The sequence below is a fragment of the Lolium perenne genome, chromosome 4 (genome assembly GCF_019359855.2).
Source record: "Lolium perenne isolate Kyuss_39 chromosome 4, Kyuss_2.0, whole genome shotgun sequence".
Taxonomy (NCBI): Eukaryota; Viridiplantae; Streptophyta; class Magnoliopsida; order Poales; family Poaceae; genus Lolium; species Lolium perenne.
Window position 1 is genome coordinate 68,914,193 of NC_067247.2, and position 16,111 is coordinate 68,930,303.

At 44.7% G+C, this 16,111-nt stretch overlaps 1 protein-coding gene across 3 annotated transcripts; it reads left to right on the forward strand.

The window, feature by feature from the left end:
• The first annotated feature begins 4,332 nt into the window (after nt 1-4,332).
• LOC127292890 (formin-like protein 3) lies at nt 4,333-15,294 on the forward strand. 3 transcript variants are annotated; one of them, XM_051322412.1, is made up of 21 exons: nt 4,333-4,781; nt 6,397-6,570; nt 6,672-7,372; nt 7,449-7,670; nt 7,746-8,133; nt 8,354-9,106; nt 9,149-9,503; nt 9,772-9,895; nt 10,453-10,524; nt 11,050-11,148; nt 11,264-11,305; nt 11,379-11,459; nt 11,552-11,602; nt 11,690-11,771; nt 11,840-11,934; nt 13,015-13,086; nt 13,187-13,303; nt 13,925-13,993; nt 14,073-14,139; nt 14,484-14,770; nt 14,979-15,294. In XM_051322412.1, the coding sequence occupies exons 2-20, from the start codon at nt 6,498-6,500 to the stop codon at nt 14,591-14,593; spliced, it is 3,573 nt and encodes a 1,190-aa protein (XP_051178372.1). In that variant the 5' UTR covers nt 4,333-4,781; nt 6,397-6,497; the 3' UTR covers nt 14,594-14,770; nt 14,979-15,294. The 3 variants fall into 3 exon arrangements, with proteins under 3 accessions (XP_051178372.1, XP_051178371.1, XP_051178370.1); XM_051322411.1 differs by having other exon boundaries at nt 6,394-6,570; nt 8,354-9,503; XM_051322410.1 differs by having other exon boundaries at nt 8,354-9,503.
• Nucleotides 15,295-16,111: the final 817 nt, after the last annotated feature.

Sequence of the window (16,111 nt, forward strand, 5' to 3'; positions counted from 1 at the left end):
TATACAGCCCACCGGTGAGCACAGTCGGTCTAGTCTCGCAAGTACGTTCCATCGATACTTACGCTCGTTTTTCTTTCTCTTTTTCCGGAAACCGTTGTTCGACAAACATGTACGGCAGATGTTGATCAGTACGCTAGAGGATACTTCATTGAGTTCACGGACGACGACCTCGTCGAGTAGCAGGATCACTCCTAGGCAGTAGCATGTGGCTTGTTGGTTATGGACCCGTCTGGTTATTTATGGACTCTTAGTTCGATTTGGATCTTGTCTGTACCCAGACTTTTTTCTTCAGCTATGTATGATGTACTGCTGGGACATGTTGTCTGTTGAGTGTCATTTGGATCTTGCTCAGTAGAGCTTTGCTATATAAACATTATTTCCATATTTTATGTCGTAGTTGTTTATGCTGTGATATTATCTCGGTATTCCACCCTTGTACCCTGTGCACCATGCGTGTATGTTTGAAGTGCACAGAAAGGTGAAGCACCCAAGCCTAGGAAACTAACCGTGAGCCTATGAGGTCGGTGTTGCGTGTATGAGCGTGTCGAGCTTTGCTTGGCCTACCCATAAGCTTGGGAATGTGAGGCGACCTGGCGGTCCCTTGTAGTGACCTCATACACAGAAACCCCCTCATACCTGCGCGCTCTTGGTTTCTCTACTCTTGGGGCTTACAATTGAGCATTGTCTCATCCTCTCTTTGGTTGTTTCGAGTCGCCACCACTGCATGTCGAGGACTATGTTGTCGTTGTGGTGACCTTGATCTGCGGTTTCCTACTTGCCTTGGACTGTTACGACGTGTAGATCTTGCGGGTTCCGGGGCAATCTCTCTGCCAGCTATCGCTGCCCCCATAACACCGATACCCGTCATTGCAGTTTGATAGAAAGATGCATGGGGATCACTAGGAGGTGGCCTGGTTGCCATCATATATGCATGTGTTGCCATGTAAGCTGCTTCTCGCGTCTTTGGTGTTATATTTCCTCTCGAATATATCAACAAGAAGGATGTGTCGAGATCTTGGACCAAATGCTTTCCTCGCTGATCTTCGGGTATGTGTGCCATTCGAGATCGTGTTCTTCCTCCAGGTGCCCTGTTGTTGTTTGCTGAATTCCTCGAGTGTGCACTCAGGTTGGCCCGACGTTCGCTGGATGCGTCAGCTCCAGCCTTTCTTGCGTCTAACTTATCTTGCATTTTCTCCAATTCGCGTCTTGTGCGACTGAGTTTATATTGATATGCCATAAGCTCTGCTGCTGCTACTTGCATCGTCATTGGTTCTGCATCGCTTATTGCCCTTGCAGCTCTGTCCCATGCAGCTTGGGGGAGTTGCACTTGCTCTCTTGGTTCACGTCCTTGATATTTACTTCCTGGTCCTCTGGTGAGATCCGAGGGATCGACGAAGGGATTTCCCAACGAGTCAAAAGCCTCTGACTACGCATCTTCGTCTGTTTGGCGACCCGACACTGTGATCACGCATATATGGTGATGGCTGGAGTCTGCCTATCCTCGAACTCGTGGTTCCGAGTCACCGAGTTTCCTCCCTGCGGTGCCGAGTATGGCATCTGTATGTCACAAACGGGATAGGTGACACCATCATATAGATCGGTGAGGACCTCCTCGTTGTCGATGAAGTGTTTGTTGCTGAAGTCGAAGTTGATGAAGTTGTCGGAGTCGTTGCTCCACAATGGGTTGTTTTCGACGGTTGACCCGAAATTTAACCCGCCGAATAGATCGACGAGTTTACCGCTCTCAGCGGGCTTGGTGATGCATGGCGGCGATGTCTCCTCATCACCCGAATCGTTTGATCATGTAGACGATCCGGAAGACTCCTGGCTGGCCGCTGACGGTCCCAAATAAATTGGGGCCGAAAAACAGTGTGCTCCTTCTCTCCCGACGAGAAAGCGAAAGCTTCCGAACGTCATGTCTATCGCTTCTCCCAGATTAGCGTGTGCAGACAAACAAGCGGGAGGGTGAGGAACAAAATCGATAGGGCCAGATTGGATCTATTTACCTCCTTCCATCGCGTTGCTTGCTGCCGACGATGATGATGATGTCATCGAGATCAGGACCTTGCTGCCTCAAATCCCCACGGTCGGCGCCAATTGACGAGGGTTTAGTTCGTCAATGCCTACGGATCGTAGACTTAGGGTTTCTTGGAATATGAGGGCAAGTAGATCTCGAAAGTTGTTGATGCGGCCTAAGGCCACGTGGGTTGCCCGATCTCACGAATTGACCGAGGAAAACGCGGGGGAGAGGAAGAACACGAAGAACACGGCGAAGAACATGATGAACACACGCGAACGCACGCAACACAACCCGATACAATTCCGGTTTACTCCCGATAGCCCGAACCACTATCCCGATAGAATCTCTCAAGGGAGAGACACATGGTAGAATCCCCGAGAGGAAGATCGGTATACGATCGGTGGAATCACACGAGTGAGAGACCGGTGGTAGAATCACAAGTGTGAGAGACTAATCATATAAGGAGTGCCTTGTACAATAGATTTTGATAATCTAAGGAGGGGGTTACCCTAATCCCAAAGGGATGGTGGAGACATGAGCCTAATTCTCTCAAGTTCATTCCTAACCTAATGAAGGGGGAGGTGGGGGCCTATATATAGGGAGCCACTAAGGAGGGGTAGTTTAGGCATACAAAGAGCATAGTGGGGTGGTTTATATTATGAGCTTCGCAGTGGGAACGGCGGTGTCAGCGTAGGCATGGCGACAGTGTCGTCTTCCTCCGGCGTCGAGCAGGGTGTCAGTGTCGGCCACTCCATGGCGGTGGTGCCAGCCTTCCTAGACGCGTCTCCTTCTTCCGTCTCCTCTTCCATGCTTTCGTGACGTCGGACTTGAGCGTAGTTCTTGATGATGACCATGATGCGGATAAGACCGAAGGTCGCCCCGTATCAGTTGTCAAACGAACAAAGGCGCCTAACTCGAAAGTTTACAGTAATTGGTGGGTTGATGAATAATCGATCCCTCTTTCGGCTCTTGGCCTCGCCTTTATATAGGAGGCGAAGCCAAGGCTTTCTGTGTCGTACAAGAAGTCATACATCGGGTCGGTTTGGACCTTTCCATATACTATTACATATATTTCCTATATTGACTAAGTCTCTTCAAGCCGCACGTTCTGATATTCGTGAGCCTTCGATTCTTCAGGTCCAGGGGCCTTGATCTCCTTCGACACTAAAAATATAAACCAGAGACATATATATGACATGTCCATTAGGCATAGCTATGTTAGTAGCCCCCGAGATTTTATTTGAGTCGTAGAATTGAGTAAAATCTCCATCCTTCATCTACTGTCACATCGCAATATCGCCATATATGCCACCGATGCCGTTAGATTAGCACAACATGTAGTTCCATCGTCGTAGTGTTATTTTCAGGCAGAAGGGGCAAACAGAGGAGTCGTGGCTCTAATAACGCTTCGGCTACCCTTAATCGTCTCCGGGTAATTGACGTGGAACAAATATCGTGTGGTTGCAACACTTTTGACTCCGGTGTCGCCGCTGCCTCATACTTGTAGATATACCATGTAGTTCCATAGTTTTAGTTTCTTTGAAACGAAGGAGAAAGAGAGAAATCGAGATTCCTAATAACACCTCGACAACCCAAGATCGTTTCAGGGTAACGTGGAACAAATAACGTTTGTGATTTTCCAAAACAACAAGTTTGGGGTTTTGACAATTCTGTCTCAATTTTGATCCTTCTCCACGCCTCTACTGTCACATCACAATATCACCATTCTTGGTGTTAACATTTATTCTCACACCATTCTTTCTGGTCGTCGTCCCTCTTTCCTCTCTATTTTTTTTTCCTTTGAGGAGGTGACTTTTGTTCTTTATTTTAAATTTGACTATTCTTCTCTATAACACAACGAGAGAGATGTATACTTCATTGAATAGCTTCGAACGAAGGACCATGCACTCTTGGTTTCTTAAGAATCAACATGTAGTTGGATGGTTAGGAGGACAGTAGCACCCGTAGCTCACCAGGGACCAAATCTTATGTTTGACTATTTGGTGTCTCATAAAGACGAAATATTCTTTCAGTGGGAGGCAACGTTCCCGTCAATAGTGAGACGCCTGTGGTTACTTCGTCAATCCCAAGACTTGCTGGATGAGTGTATCAGTTTTGTATGTGCTCATAGGGATGAGATGTATTTCCATCCATAGGGATGAGTGTATGTAGATATTTAGGAATGTTTTCGAGAGAGAAAACCTTGGTGTCTTGAAGATAGAGGAAAAAGAACTCTTGTTCATCTAGTCTGTTATTGTAACTTTTGATTTCAACCTTTTAAAACCTTAATGAAAGAAGATGGGGCTGGCTGGCTACTAGCTAGCTAGGTCTCGTTTTCAACCCTCGCTCGCTCGCCCGGCCCGCACCTTTCCTCTCTTCCTCCTCACCGCATTCGCATCTCCGGATCCCCTCCCCCGCCGCGCCGCCATTCCCGCCGCCTCGATCTCGCCCCTCCTGATTCAACGAGGAATGCCGCTAGGACGCGAGCTGCCACGCGGCTAATCTCCTCTCACGCCGCTGGGAGCCCTCTCTCTCTCGCCGACCTAGAGGGATCCCGTCGCGGCTGCACCACCCCCTCGTCCCCATCTCCCCTGGTAGTAGAGCCACCACCAGCATCCCCGTTCTTCTAGGGTTTGCTCGGGGGACGCCCTCCCCGATCTCCTCGTCCCCGCTCGCCTCTTCCTCCTCACGCTCGCCCGCCCGCCCGCTTCGTCTGGCCCCACGGCGGCAAGAGGGTCTTCGTCACCGGCAACTTCACCAGGTTCGCTGTTTATCCCTCCCCCATCCCGACCTATCATACCCCCTCTGATTACTGACTGCCATTCTACCTGCTAAGTTGGACAGAACTTGTCTACCATGGCAAAATAAAACGCAAGACATCAGTCAAAATCATGAATCGAGCGCAAATTGTAACAGTCCAAAAAAACCCCACTCCCCCCCGCCTGATGCACCTGACGCTAGTCACACTAGTGTGATCGGGAAAAAGGTATTAGAGCTAACACTTACCCCAGCGACAGTGAGAGACACACTTTGATGAATCATTCCGGGGTAGGGTGTTTGGGCAGAAGCGTATGATGTGGGGGGCGTCATACTAACCTAATGAGAACTCAAAGCAGGTAGAGACCTAGCTGCAACAGATAGAGACTGTGCACCGGCATGCCCACAATCTGCGGAGGGCAGTGGGGTTTAAACTAATCCCTGGATAACAAAAGGCCCATACCTCAAAAAACCAGTGGCCTGCAGTGCGGGCGGTGGGATCGAGCCAGCGGGAAAGCGACGTCCTGGTGAGATGGAACGGGAACGTCGCCGATGACGCGCGTGAGCGGCGGAGAAAGGGGGTGGCGGAGGGGACGGGACTGAGACGCGGGCGGAGCTACGACACGGCGGCAGCTCTAGGCTAGGGTACAGATTTTACAGGATTCGGGAATGAGCGATGGGGAACGAGTGTTCGGTTTTCTTTTTCTTCTTCTTTCTTTTCGTTATTCGGTGACCGATAGCCACGTCCTCCAAACTTTCCCCAAAGTTCCTCCTTCATTTCTCTCGTCGCGCCTCCTTTCGTCCTCTCGCCACGTTCCAATGTCATCCTCACGCAAGAGTATCCTCGCCGCGAACGACTTCGAACGCGGCAGCCTCACGGTGTCGGAGGCGTGGTCGATGTACCACGCGCGGTACCCCGTCCCGCCGGACATGCGCCTGCCAAGCAGCGGCGGCTGGAGGCTGGCCGTCAAAGGGATCGGCGCCCCGCCGCCGACGCCGGGCACCGATCGTTGGAGGGAGGCGATTAGAGCCCAGCGCGCGCGCCTCAGAGCCGAGGAGAGGGCCGATCCCACCTAGGCCACCACCGGACTGGTGGGCGAACTTCTTCCAGGCGCATTACAACGCCAACATGAACAGCACCGACGGCCTCGTCGGCCGGAGGAACACGTGGAACAAGGAGGGGCGCGTCCGTTTCTGGGGTGTTCCCGTGCGCACCCTCCCGAACATCGTCGACGGCATCCACAACGGCGCTCCAAGGCTGGAGATGCCACCTTCCCCGCCACCATCTCCTCGGGCTTCGGCGCGCTGGCAGCCGAGGAGGACGTACTCGTCCTCCTCGAACTCTTCTTCCTCGGGGATGGCGCGGTCGATGCCTTCTTCCCGTGCGCTCGATTCATGATTTTGACTAATGTCTTGCGTTTTATTCTGCCATGGTAGACAAGGTCTGTCCAACTTAGCAGGCTGAATTGTTGCTCAAGAGTAGTTTACTTGTAGGCGATGTTCTAATGTGTGGCAACGAGACATGGACCATGCTATTGTTTTGGATCATCTACTCTACTGTCATGCTTAGCAAGTGTAGGCGTTTCAAGTGCCAAGTCTAATTTGTTTTGTTCTAGTAGGTGATCAAGTTTCTGATTACCTTTGGCCCTTCGGAAATCAATTGATTGCCCACTACTGAGAATTTCGAGCACATTCGACGACAAATCCTCATTCCTATGAAATGTCACTGCTTAGTAGATTTTTCTACAAGCGGCCTCCCGATGGATTACTGGAGTTCATTGACAGGATCTACGGTAAGCTTGTGAAGGATTATTGGTTTGTTCATTTTTACACTGGTGACCTCATTTGTTTATTTTCTATACCAATTGATTTTGTACCTCGCCATGTTGTGCAGTTTTTGATTCATGCTTCTGCACTGAAGTTTTGCCGCATGGAATGTACCCTGTCTATTTGAATGGGATCATTACAGAGTTGCATGAAGAACACACAGAGTCTTCTTTTCTGGCGATTAACTTCAGAGATGGGGATAAGAGAAGCCAGCTTGCTGATATCCTACATGAATACGAAATTCCAGTAATTGACTACCCGCGTCATTTTGAAGGCTGCCCAGTGCTCCCTCTATCTCTTATCCACCATTTCCTTCGTGTCTGTGAACACTGGCTATCTACTGGGAACAGCCAAAATATTATACTGCTCCACTGTGAGAGAGGGGGCTGGCCATCATTGGCATTTCTGTTATCTTGTTTCCTTATTTTCAAGAAGTTGCACGGCGCAGAACATAAAACTCTAGACATTGTTTATCGTGAGGCGCCTAAAGGGTTCCTGCAGCTTTTTTCTGCACTCAACCCAATGCCCTCTCAGCTCCGATATATGCAATATGTAGCCAGAAGAAACATTTCTCCAGAGTGGCCTCCATTGGAGCGGGCACTCTCTTTGGATTGTCTGATTCTCCGAGCCATTCCAAATTTCGATTCTGATAATGGATGCAGGCCATTGGTCCGCATTTTCGGTCGAAATCTTCTTGGCAAGAATGCTAGCATGACCGACATGATTTTTTCAATGCCTAAGAAGAAGTCCTTGCGCCACTATCGGCAGGTATGTGATAAATGTAATTGAATGCAATCTTGATTTCTTTTTTGATCTTGCATTAATCTGCATTGTTTTCATGCAGGAGGACTGTGACGTGATAAAAATTGATATCCAGTGTCCGGTCCAGGGAGATGTTGTTCTGGAGTGTGTGCATCTTGATCTTGATCCAGAAAAGGAAGTTATGATGTTCCGGATAATGTTCAATACTGCTTTTATTCGTTCAAATGTACTGATGCTGAATAGTGATGATGTTGATATACTATGGGGTTCAAAAGATCGATACCCGAGGAGTTTTAGAGCAGAGGTAAGAGCGATGCACCTACTCTTTGAAATTTTCTAGGGTAAGAAATCAATTACTGATGCATATTTGGAAGTACAGGTGCTGTTTTGTGAAATTGGAGGCATCTCTCCTCCAAGGGCTCCAACAGCAACATTGAATGGTGATATGAAAGGTGGTTTACCAATTGAAGCCTTTTCAGCTGTTCAAGAACTCTTCAATGGCGTTGAATGGATGGAAAGCAGTGACAATGCTGCCTTTTGGTTGCTCAAAGAATTCTCAGCAAACTCGCTCCAAGATAAATTTCAAAAACTAATACTGAGCGACATGAAAGAGCTCTCAAAGTTCCAAGCTAAAGTTGGTCTGCAGATGCCACTGATGTCCCCACTAGATTCTGATGAAGAAAAATATTCCGTGGCTTCTGATTCTGTTTCTTCAACTGATTATGAGAAGGATCGTGCTCTAACCACTGAAGATTCTGAATCTATCGGTACATTGATCGTGCTCTTACTCAAGTCATTTTCCATGTTAACCTTTATTGCTGTGTTCAATAATTTGTGCAATGCGCTTTAAGAACACTTGCTTCTGTTTCTGTGCTTGATGATGCTCCCTGTTATCTCTTTTTTTCTTGAGCACGTGCCTAATTGCTCCACATTCTCTCTCTGGTATCTTTATTAGAGTCTGATTCATAACCATCACAATTTGTGCAGCTACTTCCTCAGTGAACGCTTCATCTCCATCTCCTCCACGTGGCCGATCTTCTAGCCTTTCAACTGAACAAAGCCTGCTGCCAGCAGAATTACAGCAGGAGTTACCAAGTACCAGGCAGCTGCCGCAATCATCAGCAGAAAATGGAGATAAACGTGTAATATCTGCACTGGTGCCACCACCAGCCACCGCAAATGGAAGCGAACCTGTTTTCTTGGCACCGCCGCCGTCACCACCACCACCACCACCACCACCACCACCACCACCACCAAGTGGCAGCAAACCTGTTTTCTCGCCACCGCCGCCGCCGCCACCACCGCCACCACCAAGTGGCAGCAAACCTGCTTTCTCACCGTCGCCGCCACCACCGCCACCACCACCGCCACCACCAAGTGGCAGCAAACCTGCTTTCTCACCGCCGCCGCCACCACCACCACTACCTCAGAGTAGCAACTTATCTTCTCCACAGCTTCCACCTGCTCCACCTCCGCCACCCCTACCAAATTCTCGAACAGGAACACTTATATCTGCACCGGCACCGCAGCCACAGCAAAATGTTCTTTTTCATCCAGTACCACCACCTCCATCCCAAGCTAACGGAATAGCTAAGAAATGCCCTCCGCCTCCTCCACCCCCACCCCGCCCCCCTCCCTCTTCTAACAGAGCACCTACAACTGCTGCTGGCACTCTGTCCAAAGGACCACCTCCTCCACCCCCACCTCCACCTCCACCTGGTGCTCATTGCCCACCGCCACCTCCACCTCCACCTGGTGCTCATTGCCCACCGCCACCTCCACCTCCACCTCCACCGTTGCCAGCAGGCGCTATTCAAAGAACTCCAGCGCCACCACCTCCTCCCCTGATGACAGGGAAGAAAGCTCCTGCACCGCCACCCCCACCACCTCAAGCACCAAAACCTCCTGAAACTGTACCCCCTCCAAGCTCAAAGATCTCAAACGCACCTGCACCACCCCCATTATTGGGAAGGGGAAGAGCAGCAACTGGATCAGGAAAAGGTCGTGGCATTGGATTGGCGCATCAAAGTAACCCCCCAAAGAAAGCTTCCTTAAAGCCTTTGCACTGGGTGAAAGTTACACGCGCAATGCAAGGAAGTCTCTGGGCGGATGCACAGAATCAAGGAAGTCAGGCTAGGTAACTGATATGCTGTTAATTTTTAATGATTTAATTAATTTTTGATGTTTTTACATCATTGATACCGCTAGGTGATACAAAAATATGGCAGTCATTGTTTATGGACTATCATGCTGCTTTCCCCCCTAACTATATGAACTTGATTGGTGCATCTGTTCTCTCATGCTAAATTTTGTTATTTAAACCTTGGTCTGGAATTCCTTTTCCTTGTTTAACATGTGGACAGTCTCTGCATTGAAACTTTATTTACTCGTGCACTATTTTGCAGGGCTCCTGACATTGATTTATCTGAGTTGGAGACCTTGTTCTCCACTGCTGTTGCAACCAATGCAAGTGAGAAAGGAGGAACAAAGCGTGCCTCAGCTGTTAGCAAGCCAGAAATTGTTCACCTGGTATGGAAACTTTCACTTTCTTAATGTACTGATTTGCTGTAGAGTACTCGGAAGTTTTTGCCCTTTCATTCTTGTGCTTTTACCTTAAACACTTGAATTCTCTCAAAGTTGTTTCAGTAACCTTGTTATTTGTTTTTTCATGATATGTTATTGAGCTCCGAGTCTCGGATTTGTCAAACCATTCTTCTTCATTAGAACCATTGCATGATAATACGATTTACATGATTACTGCTCTTTTTTAAGTCTATCTATCTATATATTTATTTTTTCCTTGCATGTGCTCAACTGAGTGACATTGCATCTGTGTGTTGTATTATCCATTTAAAGTTTGAAAATATGGTTTTCATATGTACGGTACTCTATGCTGCAATCAATTTCCTTATAAAGTGTCATTTAAATAGTTTTTCTTTCTTATTCTCGCCAGTATACTGGTTTCACGTTTTGACATCTTCAGTCATTTGCAGTCAACATAATTCTATTCTTTATATGTTAATAGACTAGCATGGTGATTATTCTGTCAGGTGATGAACTAATTGTTCCTGCTACTTGTATTACAGGTTGATATGAGAAGAGCAAATAATTGTGAGATCATGCTTACGAAAATCAAAATGCCCCTTCCTGATATGATTGTGAGTATCCTTTGTAGGTTAACTACTCTGTGACAAAAAAAGGAGGCACGTTGATTTTTTTCCTGTGGAATAGTTTCTGAATATCTAAAGCATGTATTCATATTATTTTGCATTTTTTTCCGTTCTGCTCTTTATATGTTAATAGATTCTGTGGCGTACACATGTTTTGCTAACATCTTCCACACACTAAGCATGAAAAATTCTTAAAAGCACAAAATTAGATGCTATAACTCGTATTGTTTAATCTCCACGCATACAGTGTTATAACCTTTGGGCTGCCTAAGACTACAGAATCTTTTTACACTCTTCTGGTAAAGTAAAACCACTGTATATGATTATTGTATGTGCAAGTTACTGATGATCTGTGTTGGATTTCTCGATCCTTGTTTTTTATCTTCTAGGCAATTTATCACTTTGATGACACTATTATTCTACTCAAATGATGCTGTTAACAACTGTCTGTCAGCCTGCTACTTTGTTATGTGCTCCTATGTAATTTTCTTCTGTAAATGGTTGTTCTCGCAGAGGGCGATCTTGGCTTTAGATACTTCTGTTCTTGATAATGACCAAGTGGAGAATCTCATTAAGTTTTGCCCTACAAATGAAGAAATCGAGATGTTGAAGGTACTTCTGAATTATGATAGCTATTTTTGCATTTCATGATATGTAAATTAGACTTTGAGTTAGCATCTCATGCTGTTTTGTTCTAAATTGTTATTGTTTTTGTCCGTGCGCTCAGAACTATAACGGCAACAAAGAAATGCTTGGAAAATGTGAACAGGTTTGTTTAATATTTTGGTTGCATATATAGTGCTCCATTTTGAATATTGATGGAAGCATAAACTCTGCTGCAGTTTTTCCTGGAGCTAATGAAAGTTCCCCGCGTGGAGTCCAAACTAAGAGTTTTTGCTTTCAGAATTGCATTCACGACACAGGTCCGCTGTCCTCCTTCCAGTTAATTTACTGGGATTATCTCAGTTTCTCTATGAATTGCAGTTTGTAATTGTGATGTCTTACCTTTTGTCAGACGGATGAGCTAAGAACTAATTTAACCACCATAAATGATGCAACAAAAGAGGTGCAACATCGTATATCTCATCTTGGGTAAATTTTGTACATATATATTCTCATACACTGACTTGTCTTAATTTTTCACTTCATGCAGGTGAAAGAGTCTCTGAAGTTACGGCAGATAATGCAGACCATTCTCACATTAGGGAATGCATTGAATCAAGGAACAGCTCGAGGTATCAAATGATTGTAGAAAATTAGCATTTGTCTGATAGTTTGTCTGATATGGTGATGGGTTGAACAGGTTCTGCTGTTGGCTTCAGATTAGACAGTCTTCTTAAACTATCGGATACTCGAGCTAGGAACAATAAGATGACACTAATGCATTATTTATGCAAGGTATGCGCTTGGTGTAAAGTGTTAATTAACTTAATAGTTTTGTATACTAAAATTCCCTGATCAATCTTCATTGCTGGCCATACCTCGCAATAATTCAATGCTGGTTTGGATTTAATATCTTACTGCAGTCAGTGAACTGTGCCACTTCTGATGGACTTATGGTACATAATCATGTTGTCCTAGTGCAGAACAGTAATTTACCTGAGCCCTTAGTGTTGAGAATCATGTATAGGAAGAGAGACCACTTTTCAATCTAAACTGTGTCAGAAAGTCATTTTCAACCCTGAACACTAAAATTGAAGAATTGCAACCCTGAACCATTGAAATACACGATGGCTTTTGGTGCCGATTGCTGTAGTGTGCTTGATATTATCTTCCACGGGTCAGCTCTGGGTTTGTTCGCTCAGATCAAGCAAACAATTATAGGGTGCTCTGAAGGCCAATTATCAGTCTGTCACCAGGATATGTTTCAACCTGGTGGCTTGCCTTCTTCATTATTGGTGAATTACTGGTTTGTTGAGGGAGCATCTGATTGGTTCAGTTTTTCTCAAAAGCAGACCCATCTGATATTTGATCCGAGCTTAGAATTAGAACAAGTCTGCTTCAGGCACCTCAATACCTTTCCTGGATATTTAATCTTGAGCTGCCTTCATTTGAGAATAATACCCTATATAAATTACAATCCCAGGTTAGGTAGGTGAGAGGTCGATGGCGTAGATGGTAATTGATAGCTTCCACAGGAGATGTTAGTTGGATGTGAACTATTGTTGTATAGATGCAATTAATGGTATGATTGCAGATAGGTAAGCATGTGAATGATATTATGAACTGTTGATGCATATGCCACCTAGGTTCACTTACATGTTTTGAGGCGCTCTCATGCACTATTTTTCAAGTTAGCTGTGTACGAGGAATAGATGCACTACTTGAGTCTTGGTTTGAATGTGATCAGTTTGGTAGGCCTCATAATGTGATGCTTGGGCCGTTTAATACTATAAGCACATTTTAAGAATTCCGTCAGCTCTCAGTAGCTATTGCAAGCTTGTTGAACTTAGCTTATCTTTCTTTATTACATGCTAGCTTCTCGCTGAAAAGTTGCCTGAGCTTCTTGATTTTGACAAAGACTTGATTCATCTGGAAGCAGCTTCTAAGGTAATGCAGATGGATTGATCTGTTAATAGCAATTCTGGGTGATCATCGAGCTACTCACCAAAGATGTTTCTCTGTGATTGCATTTGTTAATCCCCCCCAGATCCAGTTGAAGTTGCTTGCTGAAGAAATGCAAGCAATAAACAAAGGTCTTGAGAAGGTCGAGCAAGAATTAGCTGCTTCAGTGAATGATGGTGCAATATCTATTGGCTTCCGTAAGGTAAGAATACCTTTTGTCTACTTTTCACAGTTGTTGGATGTTGGGCATATTTGTTCTGTTTACGATTAGTCCACTGCTTAAGGAGCTTATAATTTTACTCATTCAGGACAAGAAATGGCATATATAACTTAAACAGACCAAATTATTGAATTAGCTGCCCCCTGATATTCATTGAGGACTTACTATGTTTTAGTTTTTCTCTGATTTGTAATTTTACATACTATAGTAGACAGCAGGATAAGTGCATACTTTTTAGTACCATTCATTAATCACTTGTATAACGGAATGTAAATAAGTACACAGCCTGACATGCATTTGCACCTTTTCTTTCACAAATGTATTGCTCAGAACAATCATGAATGTACAAGAGTAGATTGACTTACGGAAATATTCTGCTACCTACCGAACACAATTGTTACACCATTTGGGAAACCGTCGGCGTGCACTTTTGTGATCCAGCACAGCAATAACGCCGTGTACAGTCCGAACTCTGGACTCGATAGGAGTAGTGATGTTGCGGGACCCTTAACTCTAAAGCAAGAATACCTGCTGAGACTTTGCAAGTGAGCAAAACAAATGGTGATTCTTTTACGAGTGAACTAAGATCAGTTGCTTTTACAGGCATTGAAAAGCTTTCTTGACTCAGCAGAAGCTGTGGTTAGGTCCCTCATTTCCTTGTATGCAGAAGTGGTGAGGCCCTGCTCTGAAGTTATATTTTTTTGTTCGCGCCTTGTGTTTGTGAAAGATTTCAATTACATCTGTTTTGCAGGGAAGAAATGCTGATTCCCTAGCTCAGTATTTTGGTGAAGATCCAGCCCGCTGCCCTTTTGAGCAAGGTTTTGTGTGACCTTTATAAAATTTTGCAGCTTTACTAGGCCATTGTTCTCTTAATTATATGCACAGATGTAACTCATCCGATGACGAAGTTTTTGATTGCACTAGCACAGTTAAAAAAACTTCAAAATGTTATCTCTTGCCCCTTGAGGAAGTTTCGCTCCAAACAGTCATTTACCGGAATATATATTTATTGGGAATGATCTATCAAGTGGCATTTTCTTTCATTTTAGTTCCATTACGAGTTGAATCTATTGTTTGACTGATATGAACTCAGTTTTTTTTAGCATAGCTGTATTTACTTGGGGATCTTTCCTTGATGATTTCTTGCTCTTTCTATTTTCAGTTACATCGATTTTGGTTATATTTGTGAATATGTTCAAGAAATCACGTGATGAAAATACTCGAAATGCGGAAGCTGAAAAAAAGAAATTGGAAAAGGCGGCCATAAAATGATTGGAGTGAGGATATATCTACGCCAATATTCCATCACCGTGCGGTCGGACCATGTTTGGTCCCACTGAACAGCTGCAGCAGAATCGACGTGCAGGCTGCTTTTTGATGCTCAATACAGTATATATGCAGAGGTGTAATGTCAGAAGGCTCGCTGGGTGAGCATCATCCACTAAAATGGTAATGTCTTTAACTGCATTCCCTGTTTGAGCTATTATTAGGTTGGATGTTCACCAGTAATCAAGTAGTAGTGTTATACTACCGATATGGTGACTGGTCCGAATGAACTTTGTGTTCCAGAAATCATGTATCTTGATAAATAGCTATTCTGATAAATAGTTACTGGTTTCAGTTTTCATGCTTATTTTCTTAATAAAAATATATGCAGGTTGCTCTCAGATTACAAGCTATGGAACTTTTTGTGATAAGTCACCAGCAGGGATGAGAGGTCTTCATGCCGCTGTAGTGTTGTTGTACATATAGCAGTTGCCGATATATAGCTGTCTTGTATGTACATAAAGTTAGCGCAAGTGGAAACAAAAGCAAAATGCATCGTTGTAAAATTCTCTTGTATTATCAACAGCCCCATTTTCTCATACAATGTACTGTGCATTTAGGCAATTCTTGTACCCTCCTGAGGGTGGTTTCTGGTGAAATAGGGTTCAATTTATCAATAAAAAATATCTAGAAAATGTTTACCAATACTTGATTTTACTCTACTCACCGATATAACACTCGGTAAGGCACCTGAGTTGCAACTGAGATGGTTCAAGGAAACACGCAGAGAAGGCCTTGGAGACCAGAGTGGATGCAATTACAACATTCTATTGCAAACATGGTACATTTTCCTTAGGTACTACTTCAGACTAACGTGGTATGTTTATTTGATTATTTGTTCATTCATTCACCAAATAACTATTTCTTTTGGACAGGCCCATCCAGTCAGACTCGACAGCCATTTCCTGACGTTCTGCTATTCATGTCCGTGACATGCCGAGGAAGGTGAAGATGAACCGGACGTAGTCGTATCGGTGCGGTAGAGGTGGCGCATCATGGCGATCTTCTGCTCGTCCCAGAAAAATTTGAAGCAAATTTGAAGCGTGGCCTCTGATGTTGCCCTTTTCAAGTCTCGGAGCTCCTGAAAAATCAAAAATACTAATAGAAGGTGTTTTCTGCTATACAGAGTTAATATTAGAGGAGAGGAGATTGTTTAGAAAATCCCAAAAACAATATAAAACATGGAAATAATATTATATAAGATGTAAATATGTGAGAATATGTATGAATGAGTTTTAAAGTTCATGTATGCATTTTACATGCATCAACATCCCCATGCTAAATCCATGCTCGTCCTCGAGCATATATGTGATAAAACTAACATGGAATTTAGAGTTTATTGCATTGCTTTTATATCAATATCATGCAAAGTTTCATTAAGCATTTTGGTGTATCAATGGAACTGGAAGGTAAAGGGAGACCCCCACTTAGATGAAGAGAAGGAAGCATGTTCAGCTGGCCCGG

Bases quoted from the DNA above. Each gene is read 5' to 3' on its own strand.
- LOC127292890 (XM_051322411.1), top strand. From the start codon at position 6,498: ATGTCACTGCTTAGTAGATTTTTCTACAAGCGGCCTCCCGATGGATTA. The intron at 8,134-8,353 runs GTACATTGATCG...CAATTTGTGCAG, and splicing joins TGAAGATTCTGAATCTATCG to CTACTTCCTCAGTGAACGCT. The intron at 11,460-11,551 runs GTCCGCTGTCCT...ACCTTTTGTCAG, and splicing joins GAATTGCATTCACGACACAG to ACGGATGAGCTAAGAACTAA.